General features: G+C 30.8%; 1 protein-coding gene across 5 annotated transcripts; it reads right to left on the bottom strand.

Annotated features, from left to right (window-relative positions):
• Positions 1 to 2,996: 2,996 nt before the first annotated feature.
• Positions 2,997 to 8,284, bottom strand: LOC123210063 (alkaline ceramidase-like). Of its 5 annotated transcripts, none has more exons than XM_044628236.1 (3): positions 7,934 to 8,284; positions 5,157 to 5,492; positions 2,997 to 3,751 (listed from the first exon to the last, which is right to left on the bottom strand). In XM_044628236.1, the coding sequence occupies exons 2-3, from the start codon at positions 5,405 to 5,407 to the stop codon at positions 3,238 to 3,240; spliced, it is 765 nt and encodes a 254-aa protein (XP_044484171.1). In that variant the 5' UTR covers positions 5,408 to 5,492; positions 7,934 to 8,284; the 3' UTR covers positions 2,997 to 3,237. The 5 variants fall into 5 exon arrangements, with proteins under 5 accessions (XP_044484171.1, XP_044484173.1, XP_044484176.1 ...); XM_044628238.1 differs by having other exon boundaries at positions 5,157 to 5,485; positions 7,934 to 8,173; XM_044628241.1 differs by having other exon boundaries at positions 5,157 to 5,453; positions 7,934 to 8,014.
• Between the last annotated feature and the right edge of the window lie 5,443 nt (positions 8,285 to 13,727).

Below are 13,727 nucleotides of genomic sequence, written 5' to 3'. Positions count from 1 at the left end.
AACATTAACCCAATATCTATAATTGATATGAACCAAAGGTATAAGTTGATGTTACACTCTAGAATAGAAAAGAAGGAGAGTGATAAGTCATATTGGAATGTCACAAGAAAATATTCTTAATAAGTTTATAAGTTCTCAAAAAAACAAAAAGAAAATATCGCACAATTTCATTATGCCAATGTGTACCATCTATCCTAGGGTTACATAATTATTTATGGTCCTAGTCTAAATAGAATAATAACAAACATAATAACAATCATAATCTTAATAAGATAATAATAATCCTAATGTAAATATAATTCTTAAAGAAAATAAAACTAAAACTCTTAAAATAAATAAAACTCCTAAACAACTAAAAAACTAGAAATACTGGAAAGTTGAACTACAATTAAATTCTCTTGCTTTCTTCACATGAATTTTTGCTTAATCGAGCTTCCACTTCGTATTTTGACAAGTGAAAAATGTCACCAAAGATGTATTATATCATTTCTTATGTGTTTGATGTTTTTCATGTCATTTGTCATGTCATTCTTAAGTGTCATGTCATACTTATTATTTTTAGCTTGTGTCTTCAACATTCTCAATGCTATCTAGGTTACTACACTCTTGTCATAGCTATTCATTGTTAGATCACACGTTATTGGTTTTCCATAGATCACATTATTATGTTTGGAAAGCATCTTCCAAAACCAACCAATCATCAAGTTTATGGAAACCACCTTCATATTATTTACTCCCATAAGCTCATGGTGAAGAAAATTATGTACCACTAGCTTGACAATATCCTTGTTGATATTGCCTTAAGCTTGTGCCTAAAAAATTGAATGCAAATCTCTATAAGAAACTGAATTGCATCCAATAAGATATCTTAACTTTCAAATGGTTTGCTTATGAGAACGACACATATGATTGTACATGGATCTAGAGGCTAAACCTCAATTCAATCACCGATGCAAGCTCTAAATGGCTAAAACGAACATTCATTCCATTTAATTGAAACCAAAACTCTAATAAGAGGCCTCGACAACTAATTTATCGAAAAAGCACCCAATGGTGGAGCACAACACTAAATTTATGCTCCTTCATATCAATAAATTGCCCAAAATACATCCCTTTGAAAAGTTGCTTTTGACTCTCACTCAATTTTCCCTGATTTTTTCCGATTGTGTCTTTATTCTCTCTCATAGTTAATTGCACCTTAAAGTAATGTGTTTTATAGAATCTATATTTTTCTTCTTCGAAATTAACAAGATTAAATGACTACTTATCATTCTCTTCTCTAGAAATTGCTCTTTCAAATAAATAAAATAACTCGACATTAGTTAAAGGCAAATAAACTTTTTAAAACAAATAAAATGTAAGAAAATTTAACGTATAAAAATGTTATAAAATGAAAAAAATATAGAAAAAAAATATAAATATCATTTTACTATCTGCGAAGTGTGACCTAACAAATATCCATTTGGTTTCGATAAGTGCGACACCTATCGTTTTACTCCCTAAATTCGATGAACATTAAATAGTAATTGGGTGTGATCTATGAATATTCAGTTGCATCTGACAGACACCATGCTTATCATTTTGCTCCCTCATATTTTTATAAACAATAACTATGCATAATGAACAATAACTAAGCGAGATCATGTCTAGTGGTTTTTCATGCCTAACAATAGGAAAATCTTCTTAATTTCAATCAAATTCATTGTTTCACTTAACAAATCAAAAAACAAATTATCCAAAACAATTTTACATCATTTAACAACCAATTTAAACTTAAAACACTTTACCTTCCTAAGCAAATTTTTAAAATTTAACCCTAAATCTTAAATTTCCTAACAATAGAAAATTTACTAATTTCCGACAAAATTTACAGTTTCAACATACAAAGCACATCCAAGTCTAACAAATAACTAATTTTCACAAATAAACAACTAATTTCAAATTCAAAAACAAGATATTAAAAAATATAATTAGATATTTTAAATGAAAATGAAAATAATTAATATAAAACTTTAAAACTTTTCTTGCGGATGAATTTGATTGAGAAATAGATGAAAAATCGAAAGTTTAAAGTTGGAGAATTTACGGTAGTTCAAAGTAGACGATTGAATCTAGGCAATAGTGTTTCAACCAACTTTATATACTTTTATTATGGCTAATATCATTTAAACACCTTAAAATTAGGCTATTCATTAATTTCAGAACAAATAAACTATAACGTTTTCTTTTAAGATCATTTGATAGTGATCTTAAAAGAAAACGTTACTATCAAATGAAATACAAAGAAAGTGAATTCTGCTATAATTTGATAAAAAAATAACTTTAATGGAATTGAATTTATTATGGCTTTGAAACTTGGATCATGTTTGCTCAACTTCTAGTTTTAGCATCAGACTGGGATTGAGTGTGGTTGAACCATTTGAACCGTTCCAATTTGACAACTAGGTCACCCTAATCAAATCATATGATGATTTTAGTATCTTAAAATTTTGCAACTTCACCAAACACTTAACTCCTAGGGTTAAAGATGCCAATACACATAGAATGTATGTCCTCATAATGATTATATGTAAATATAATTCGAATTTATATTAAATGATCAAGTAAACAATTGTTTTATATATTATTTCTAATGTTGATCTAAACAATAAATTGATTAAATTACTTATTTATCTAGACCGACTCTTTTACAGGATCAATAGTTAATACAAGTCTAAAAACATTGGAATTCTTCTCCTCGAGCAAAAACATATAACTAAGTCATTTAAGGTGAAAGGTATTTCCGTCGATTGTTTGAGAAACTAAACAGCAACAATAAATTTTGGAATGAACCTCACCCGTCCATTAGGTCATCCCATTATCAACTTTCTCAATGCTCCTATGTGTACAGAATTATCCCTCAACATAATAAAAATGAAAACTCTCAAAATCGTTGGTTGTTAATCAACTTCAAGGTGAAGAACCTCTCACCGAACTTCTGAAGAAAAAGAGAATCCTGTGCTACCAAATATTTCTGCTTCCTCTTTTGGAAAATGAGAAAAAAGATGACACTTTTCTTACAGTTAAAATCAACTAATATCTCAACAGGTCATATCACATCCAATTATCATTTACATCTATTTTAGGAAATAAGGGAAAAAGAATTATAAAATTGCTATTGCTTGACTTACCGAAACCATACACCTACCAACAAAATGTGAGCAAGAGGAGAGTATAATTTTCTTGTTCAGCAATTCTTCACTGGGTTTTTGGTTTTTCAATCTTCACATACGGGAAACATCCCATTAAGTGAACAACTTTTGGATTCCATCCCCGCTGTTGGGCACGGCAAAACATCAGGAATGTGTTTGCGAAATATGAGTTGAAACTCATGATAATATGCCACAATGCATGACCTTGGGGATTCAAGTACCAAGTAGACACCTTCTCACAGAACAGGCAATCAAATAGCCAGCAAAGACTTCCTAGGATTATGGTGCCTACATATAGCTTCGCAAGACGCTTTGCAGATACATCTGCAGTGTGGATGTAGTACTTGTACATCCGAGGGATGCAAAGAAGACACAGTATGATGTAATGTACCTTGAAGCCAATTCCAAAACGAAACAGCGCATGTATAATAGCAAATGCAGCACCGTAAAGAAACAAGAAGGTGGGCATTGTACTCCTGTAGTGCCAATCGGGTGAGTAGAGAATATAGATATATAGGAGAATTTCCCACACCATTGGTGTTTCATCACCTTGCCGTTGCCTGAGATAAATTAACCCAATGTACAAAATTCAGATCAACAAGGCAAGTAAACAATCTATCAAAACAGGTTAGGTTAAATATATATTAAGATGAGTTTCAGCTAAGTTACAAGTACAGTTTGTCCAAGTTCTGCAAATTTCAGTCTTTCCCAACCCTCTCTACTTCCAAAGAGTTGGAGATGACGAGCAGGAGTACCAAGACACAGGCAATGCAGCTAGCTCAGAAAAATCAAATTTATTGAAGCAAACAGGTAAGAAAGAATAAAGTAGTGTTCCTCTTTGGCTCTACCATGTGCTAAGAGTATAAAACCATCAACAAGCCTCAAGAAGTGCTTAAAATTTCTAGCATTCTAATTTGACAATTGGCTGATGCATACCTAGACACTTTGAAGGAGGAAGTCCAATGGTATGCTCTTAGATAGGCACATCTTGACTAAAGGAGATACTTTCCTATCAAAGTGATAGATATAGTTAGATAAAATTTAAAAACTACTTGGTCTAATTCAGATCAGTATCGCCTGATGAGAATTATGAAGTGCCTTTTTCATACTAAGACAACTTCCTGTGCTATGTACAAAAGCATTCTTTTCTTCTTTCCACAGGCATTTAATATCTCTTCTTGAACCATTCTTTTCTTCTTTCTCTCCATTTTTTATTTTATTTTCCCTTATCCTTATATGTCTGTGTATATATATCTAAGAGATTAGCTGACACATGAAAAACTGGTCATTCAAGTTTTATGCAGGGTATGCCCATCCAGAAATATCATTACTTTTTTATCGAAGACAAAGTTGAGTTGCACTAATCCCCTTCTATTCCATTAAAGATCTCATTTCAAATGTTTTACAGACCCTTCACTATGGTGTATGTAATCTTCGAACATTAAACAATTGCCCAATACAACCCGAAACAGTTTATTGTAAATCATAACTATAAATAGTTTATTTAAATTTTAGATTTTGAAAAGATTCCATTAAGTCTTATAATTTGCATCCAATACTGTTGGATTGTCAAATTCTTTTCTAACAAAATAATCTACTAACTTTTTCTATGAACAATCATATAACATGCATAAAATTATAATTGCAACAGACTCTTTAAACCAATAATTTTCTAGTTTCTTTAACTTTTAATGCTACTGTAAAAACAGCTTCTCCAAATACATTGCAAAGTTAAGCCCCTCTTTCTGTTAACTAAATTACATGAGTTACCCATTCCAGTCACAAACTACACAAATGCAAGGAGGGAAGTAATTAAAAAAAAAAGACAAATTCTGTGCAGTTCTCCTAAATGTGTTCTACTGCCATTATAACAAGGGTAGCAATGCATTCACTACTTATATCAAGTTATTGAACATTTGTATCATATAACTGGCAATGAACATGAAAAAACAAAATAATACTTACACATGTTGCAGAGTGGCATGATATAGCATGCTGCCAATGGCAAGTATCAAATTAGATATGTGAAGAACACTAAACCTCTTTTCAAATCGCTGTCTCAAGGCATTTATAAGGCCAATAAGTGCCAAAAGAATGCCAGGTACATTTGAAATAGTATTGAAAAGCTCTGCCACATAAGAAGAGTAGACATAATTTTTTTCACACCAGTCAGTTGAAGTGACAGGACCCCAGAAGCTTGATAGTCCATCTGCCATTATGCAGTGTGTGTGCCCAAAGTGTATGAATATTCAGTTCAGGCACCTTCAGTTATGATAGCAAAGTGTTCATAAAACCTGCAATCTACAACAGCAAAATATGATATGACATGATAAAGTAATATAGACTTGAAAATAAACTGACAGTCAGCACTTCACCTAATTAAATATGCTGTTATCAAGTCAAAGATGAAAAGAATTTAACATATTATTATAAATAATATTAATAAAGTAATCCCACTGGACAGAAAACACATAGGAATCCTAGAAAACACAAGAGCAGAAAAAGCACAGAAAATATCTTACTTTCTACAAAACAACCTTTAACTACTGGGCTAGAATGATGTAAGAGAAGAGTCAAGACAGACACGAAGATTAAGTTGGCAGCAAGTTTAGGCATCTCAAACAAAAATATAGTATTAAGTTTCAGTGAGAATTGCAACCAAAATGATTTTAAATCTTTTGAATGGTTCCAATTTTCACATGACATTACACACAAATAAGTGGCAGAGAGTTTTAATGCATCAGTATTCCAATGCCCTAATCATCAAGATATATCATATCCTAAATATCCATAATATTGCTCCTTTTATTTGGAGGGTTTTAAATCACCTTTTTTTTTTGCTTAGGTTTAACTCATTTCTTTTTTTCTTAATTTTTCAATTATGCTTTCAGGCCAATAATCTAAATTGAATGAAATCGCAAAATAAATATAATTATATAGCAAATGATTGCTACAAGTCAGCTAGTGCACCCAAAATCAAAGCTTTCTCTTACTGGAGTAGATCATTTATAAGCATATGCATCCCATATAACAAACAAATAGTAATTATTTCACATCATCACTAGCTATATGACTACTAATCAGTTCTGCAAAAGCAACGGACCTGACACGAGAAATTTTCTTCCACACTTATCACTATTGCAATTGTATAAGATTAACAGACGGCTTCACATGAGTAATTACCCTGTCAATACAGTGTACGACAGTTTGGCTAATTTCTATAGGTCAAACAAGATGAATCTCACATTCTTCAAGTCCTGCATTTAGAGACAGTTAGGCTGCAGACCAATTAAGGTGATCTGAAGCTGTTTGAGGTGGAATCTATTAGATGGAAGGATTTTTTAAAGTATTTGAAAAACACACCACTTTAGAGTTTTCTCAACATTCAAATTCATTCATTGTCCTTCTTTGATGGTATCAATACAATCCATGATCACATTAGAATGAGCTGAAAACTGAGACAAGCCGGCATACAATTTCCCCACAATGTACTAATAGATGATCCTTTCAGGTAAAAATATTTCTGATTATGGATTATTTTCCCCAAAACTTCATAGGCACATACGATTTTGACCCAAAAAAGGGAAAGAAATTTGCTGAAAATGTGATGTCCTTGGATAAGAATTCTCATAGGCAGTAGTAACTAGTAAGTCAAACAATATTGCACATTCCAATAGTGAAAACCAAACAATGCCTAAAAGAGTGTAAACAAAGACCAAACTTCAAAGCTTTCAAAATAGATATTCACTAACACACAAAAGAGTTTCAAAACATATTCAAAATATATGAGTGATTCTGAAGTAATATAATGCCACGTGACAAGCATATAATTACTTTCTGTAATAAGGCTTTATTTGTGATTCATGACTTCTATGCACAACTACTTTAATTTTCCTATATATATTAGAAAAGTACTCAATAGTACCAAAACACCCCAGAATTAAGCATCTAACACAAATACGCTTTATTAGATTTGGCATCCTACAATTCCTTCTAAATAAATGACACAAGGGTCAAACCTCTGAACATCAAATTTACCATTATTAGCTAAAGTAAAATGTGTTTCAAACTCAACTTGTATTTAAGCTAATCTAAATGATCCACAGCACACATAAAAAAACCTAAAAGATTCCAAAATCATCGAAACATTGACACAACCGTTCTCAGCCCATCTTAAATCCTAAATGGGAAAGAAGCCAAAATCTGCAGCCACTATGTACGAATTCTCCAAACATTACAACAAGTCAACCATAACCATCCAATTTCAAGACCCTAATCAATCTACAAACCTTAAATCGTCACTTCCACAACCCCTGCGCTAACTAACCAAACTAGCAACGCTCAGAAAGTTTCCAACCCATCCTCCAAACACCGAGATGCCACACCACAACAACACTTCAAATTCAGCTCACAACTAATCCAATATTTTGCCAACTCAACAATTAAAAAATCCAATTACGAACCAAAGCGCTCAACCCCATTTTTGGAATTCCTTTATAAAAAAGGCAAACTGAAATTATAGAAGCCAAAATTTGTTGACCCAACAAGACGTCACGTTTAACCCAGCAAAAACTACATAAGAATAATAATAATAATCACAAAAAAAAAATCTAAAATAAATACAAATGCATACACTATTTGTAGTGTCTTTTACTTATACTAAAAGAAAGAGAAAGCAAAATCAGGAGTGTTAAAAATAGAAAACAATACAAAAAATAAAAGTGAAACGAGAACTAACTAACCTGTTTCCCACCAACCAGATCTATCAAGCAACACAAATCTAACTAACTAAAACTCCGTTAACATAAGCTTCTTTCTCTCCTCTCTTACATTCGCTTTCGTTTACTTTCGCTTTTCTTTAGAAAGAATGACGATCGCGGGCGTGATGGTTGGCGAGGTGAAGCGCGTGGCTAGAAATTTTTGGTGGGCTAAAAGGGTCTCTCTCGTACGGAGAAGCGTGGCCGTTGGATTCAGTTTTTGTGCGGTTTGGGATTGGTTTGCTTGATGAATAGACAGGTATACCCTATGGTTTGAAAATCATTACTCGCCCGTCTAATTATTTTTACTCACTTTCATGGTATTCTAGGACAAATATCAAAAGCTAAACCTTATATTTACACTCATTATATTCTATGCATAGGATCATCATAAATTAACTTCCATTAGTTATATTTTATTTTTTTATTTTATTTTATTTTATTTTATTACAGAAGCAAGAATATTTCATCGTTGGAATATGTTTTGGTTTTTATGATAGTTTTATATGGGACGGTACTAATTTATTTACAGAAGCAAGAACATTTATACGGATTGTTCTCATTCTCAATCTATATGTTATTTCCGCTTTATTGAATGAATAAGTTAAAGGAAAATTAAAATAATTACCCCTTTTTTCAAGTATAATAAACAAATTTATCCCTATTTTTTGAATTTAAATTAAAATACTCATACTTTAAAATATTTAAATGAAAATATCTCAAATATTAAAAAAAAAACTAAAATTACCCTTCTTTTATTCTATATTTAAGGAAATTAATTAAATTGCCCTTTTTAAGGGTAGAAAAACATTTACCCATAATTTTAAGGCTTAAACTAAAAGACCCATATTTTAAAGAATTTAAACAAAAATATCTCAAAAAAACAAAAACTATCATTCCTCTATGTCTATATAAACTATATCTCTTTTTTTATTTTTAACATATACAATTGTACTCATTATCTAAGAGAGATTTATAGAGAGAAAAGAAGTTCATGATTGGGATTTCAAGTGAGAAGAAAAAAAAATTCATGATATCAAGGTATTTATACCTACTATAACTTTAATCGTTATTATTTTATTAATAATACAATTACATGTGATGTTTTATATAATAAATTAGAGTTGTGTGTAAAAAGTAAATTAATAAAAATTATTAGGGGTATTTAGTAATTATTATAGTAGTATGGGGTGAAATGTTATTTTATAATAAAATGTGTTAGAGGATTAAATTAGATAATATTTGAAGATAAAATGATATATTACAACGAAAAGTGTCAGGATAAATTAGATAATATTTGAAGGTAAAATGATATTTTACAATGTAGGAGTAAAATGATATTTTCATAAATTAGTATCACATTAATTAAAATATATTAATAGTCACAATATGTAATCAAATTATGAAATAAGTATAATTATGCAATAGAAATAAAATCACAAAATTCAAACTTAATAATAAAATAATGTACCACAAATCTGATAATAGTATATTTGGTCATATTATTTATATTGATTATATATTTTATTGTAAAATTTATCTAAATGACTGGATATGTTTCAATTAGATATGGGAGGAAATTGATAGAAAATGGTGACAATGTAATAAAATATGTTAGAGGTAACAAGAAATTGATTAAAATTCCAAAACACACAACATTTAAGGGATTAATCGATATGGTGAGCGATAAGTGTAACATAGATCAAAGGATATTTAACATTCAGATAAGCATGAAACCAAAACATCCTGGCGACGACATCTCTGTTGAAATTCTTAACAATGAAGATGTTGAAGTTCTTATTGTCTGTCTAAAATTTTTAAAGAATGTGTTCTAGTTTTTGTAACAACTACAATTAATGATGATAGTTATGAGGTTCAACAAGTAGATGAGAATTTACAAGGTAGTGAGTCAAGTAATTATCCAAAAGATTAAGAGATTGGTTTAGAAAGGATTCAAAATATGTAGATCAATCTGAAACAAGAATTTTTTAAAGAAGACTTTGCAGTCTTAAATGATGTAAATATTAATGTATTGAATACTACAAAAGAATTTTTTTGTGGTAACGAAGAAAAATTCTCAGATTATAGTGAATTTGATGGAATAGTTATGCATGATATTCCTATTGAGGAATCGGAGGTTGAAGAGAAGTCATAGGTTAATGAAGATGTTAGAGGTACAAGTAGTTTTTTACAAACAAATCCTAATGGTGGGAATGTTCATATTGATGCATTTCATTGGTTGTCATTTTTTCCTTATCAGCCATCTATATCTAGAAGCCCAAGAGTGCAAAGAGATAGTGATAATCCAAAAATTAGTACATTATTTCCAAATAAAAAACATGTCATTAATGCAATAAGTCGATATGGTCTTGAAAAAGAGATATCAGTTTAAAGTGCACAAGTTAAACACTCTCAGATGGAAGGTTAAATGTGTTAATGAGGAATGTAAGTGGTGTACACAGGCAATTAAGGTGGGAGAAAGTGATAGTTTCAAATTACATCGCTTAGATAGCCATCACACATGTTATAAAGATCAGATATTACCTCATCATAGGCATGTAGAGGCCCGAGCACTAAGGCAAATTTTGAGGACCAAATTTATATTAGTTAATTGTGTTTATAAACCAAAAGAGATCATTGTTGATATTGTCGATCGATACAAAATTGATATATCATACGTACAAGTATGACGGGCAAGAAATTGGACATTTCAATTATTGAAGAGTACACCAAAAGAGTGGTTTATGTTACTGTCAAAGTATTGCTACAATTTAGTACGCTGTAATCTGGGAACTGCGACACATACACTAAAGAATGAACAGGAACGATTTAAATACTTTTACATGACATTGGGTTGTAGTATTTGTGTATTCCAACAGCATTTTTGACCAGTGATTTATATTGACGCTGCCTTCTTAAAGGGTAGATATCTCGGTCAGCTATTTATTATTGTTGCATTGAATAGTAATATTTAGATATATCAATTGGTTTTTGGCATCGGCCCAAGGAAGATAACAAAGTTGAAGGATTATTTTGGTAAGGTACCTCATTTAGCCATGATTTCAAATCGACATGTCAATATATTCTCTACAATGGCTGAAGTATTTCTTAGTGTACACTATGACTATTGTTGTCATCACCTTTTGTAACATGCAATCCAAGTACAAGAAGAATGCAAAAGTCGCATAGATGTATTGGAAAACAGTTAAAGCATACACAGAATATAAATTTCGAGAGATAATCAAGTCATTATCCCATATACACTCTGATGCAATAGCATACCTGTGTGAAGTGGGTTTCAATCGATAGGTAAGGGCATATTTCCCAAAAGCATAAGTACAATATAATGACTATCAATATCACTGAGTCATTTAATACATTTGTCAGACAAAATCGAGGTTTATCCTTTACTATGCTTATCGAGTTCATCAAAGGTACATTACAATGATAGTTTTATAAAGGAGAAATCATGCAAGTAAGTACATATTAAATATTATAACATATTATAAATGTGTGTATGTAAACTTATAGTTAATTACTCACCATATCTGTTTGTATTTATATGATTTACAGATACTTGCACTAGCTCGGTAACACTTTAGCAGAGAAAAAAATTGTCAAACGTGTGTAAAAATCTTCAAACTTGAAGGTGCATCATATTACATCTGAATGATACCAAGTTCTTAGTAATGGTCAATATGATGCTCTAGTCGACCTTACGAACCGAACATATATATATAGAAAATTTCAACTATCACAGATTCCTTGAATGCATGTCATTATCGTCATCAGATATATGAAGATGACCACCTACGTTCAATGGGTGCATCCATAATACGACACTGCCTTTTACGTACAATCATGTAGAGGCTATCAATCCATTAGAAGATCAATCAAATTGGATCTATCCACATTTCGTCCATCATCGTTGTGCAGGACGTCCAGTAAACAAAAATAAATGTCTTTCACAAGAAAAGATTATTGAATAACTTATTTGTAGCTGATGTCATAAACTTGGACATACGAGACAAAATTATAGGAGTTTTATTTTGATACCTAGTTCTGTACCATCAAGTTCATAAAGTAAAAAGAAAAATAAAATATAACTATACTTGTAATTGTACTTGTTCATTTTGATATAAAAGTTATGATTGTACTTATTACTTTAAATAAAAAGTTTGTAATTGTAATATATTTTGATATAAAAATTGTGATTGTGGTTGTTACTTTAAATATGAAGTTTGTGATTGTAATATATTATCTTTGAAACGTGTGATTATACTTGTTAATGTATCTTTAAGATTTCGGTTTGTAATCATTATATATGTTAATATTGATTTCATATATCCGTTATTAGTCGTTTTTTGTTCACTATACCTATGATTATAATAATTACATAAAGGACAAAAACATATAAATGAACCAACATAAATGAGATATAAACATATGAATAAATAAACATATATACATATACAAATGAGATATAATATAATACTCAATTAATATCCTAAAAATATAGTTGTGTGTCTAAACGTGTGCGTAGGTATAACGAGTCCTCCCCTTTAAAAGATAACAATGTGCCAAGATGTATCATAACATAAACATACCATAATCACTTGATAGGGTGTCTACTACGATATATCCACCACCCTATGCAATACAAATGGATCGTCCCATGGAGTCTGACCCATATGAGACCAAAATGATGTCGCAGCTAGTAAATGTGGTGTCATCGACATATACCCCAACATCTTCCGACTAAATAGCTACGGGTCAACAATAAAACTTTGTAATGAGTTGTAAACTATAATATTTCACTTCTTCAAATCCAGGACCTTTGCTACCCAATCTGCATTATCGAAGTTTATCTAGATAAATACCTATACACATTGATAATATATATATATATATATATATATATTAAACCTTAATATAGTAATCCTTGAAAAGTAATTAAGATTCGAATACTGACCTCATCGGCCACACCCCATGGTTTCCAATGTAAGTCAAGGGGATAATCCGCATTTACCAGTCATGTGAAGAGCAAAGGAAATTGGTAGTTATACTGATATTTCATCCACACGAGTTACTCATAAGGGATATGTGTAACAAAACAAGTTAGAACTATCGTCCAGTTTTGACGGACCTCTATAGTATCATCATGTTGTCGTTGGCATAATAGTCCTAAAAATAAATCTATATGCTGTAAAAACAAGAAATTTAACATTATCACTCACCTAAACGAAATTCTATACTAAAAAACAAAATTAATTTACCAGGTGAACTTATCTTGTCAGACAACCATCTGGATGTGTTAGTGATTGTACCCTAGAAAACAATTTTGGTATTCATCCCTATATCGTACACTTCACGTTTTTTGAAAAGATCTGGTTCTACATACTATTTCTTGAAAATTTTCTCACACTCGATACTCGATAACTGCACAATGGATTTGTGGTTTCAACGAATTTGTGTATGGGTAACGAATGAACAATCCCTTCTTGACAAGTTAACCATGAAGTATGTGAAAATACTACACCAAAACAAATAATATGTCATTTAAAATTATATTAACTTGTGAGATTTTCAAATTTCTTTCAATACGTTCTCTAAGGTAGGAGTCATGGTCGGGGAATCCATAAATGAGGTCAAGTTGACTCTATCAAATTTAGAGATTGACTAGAGTTAAATACATGAAATCAGTAAATAAATAATAAAATTTTCAATCATACTTATTAAAGTTATAATGAAAATATTTATGAAATTTCCCTACTTGAAC

This window comes from Mangifera indica, chromosome 3 (genome assembly GCF_011075055.1).
Source record: "Mangifera indica cultivar Alphonso chromosome 3, CATAS_Mindica_2.1, whole genome shotgun sequence".
Taxonomy (NCBI): Eukaryota; Viridiplantae; Streptophyta; class Magnoliopsida; order Sapindales; family Anacardiaceae; genus Mangifera; species Mangifera indica.
The sequence above is the reverse complement of the archived record's forward strand: the minus strand, read 5'-3'. Positions and strand labels throughout refer to the sequence as shown.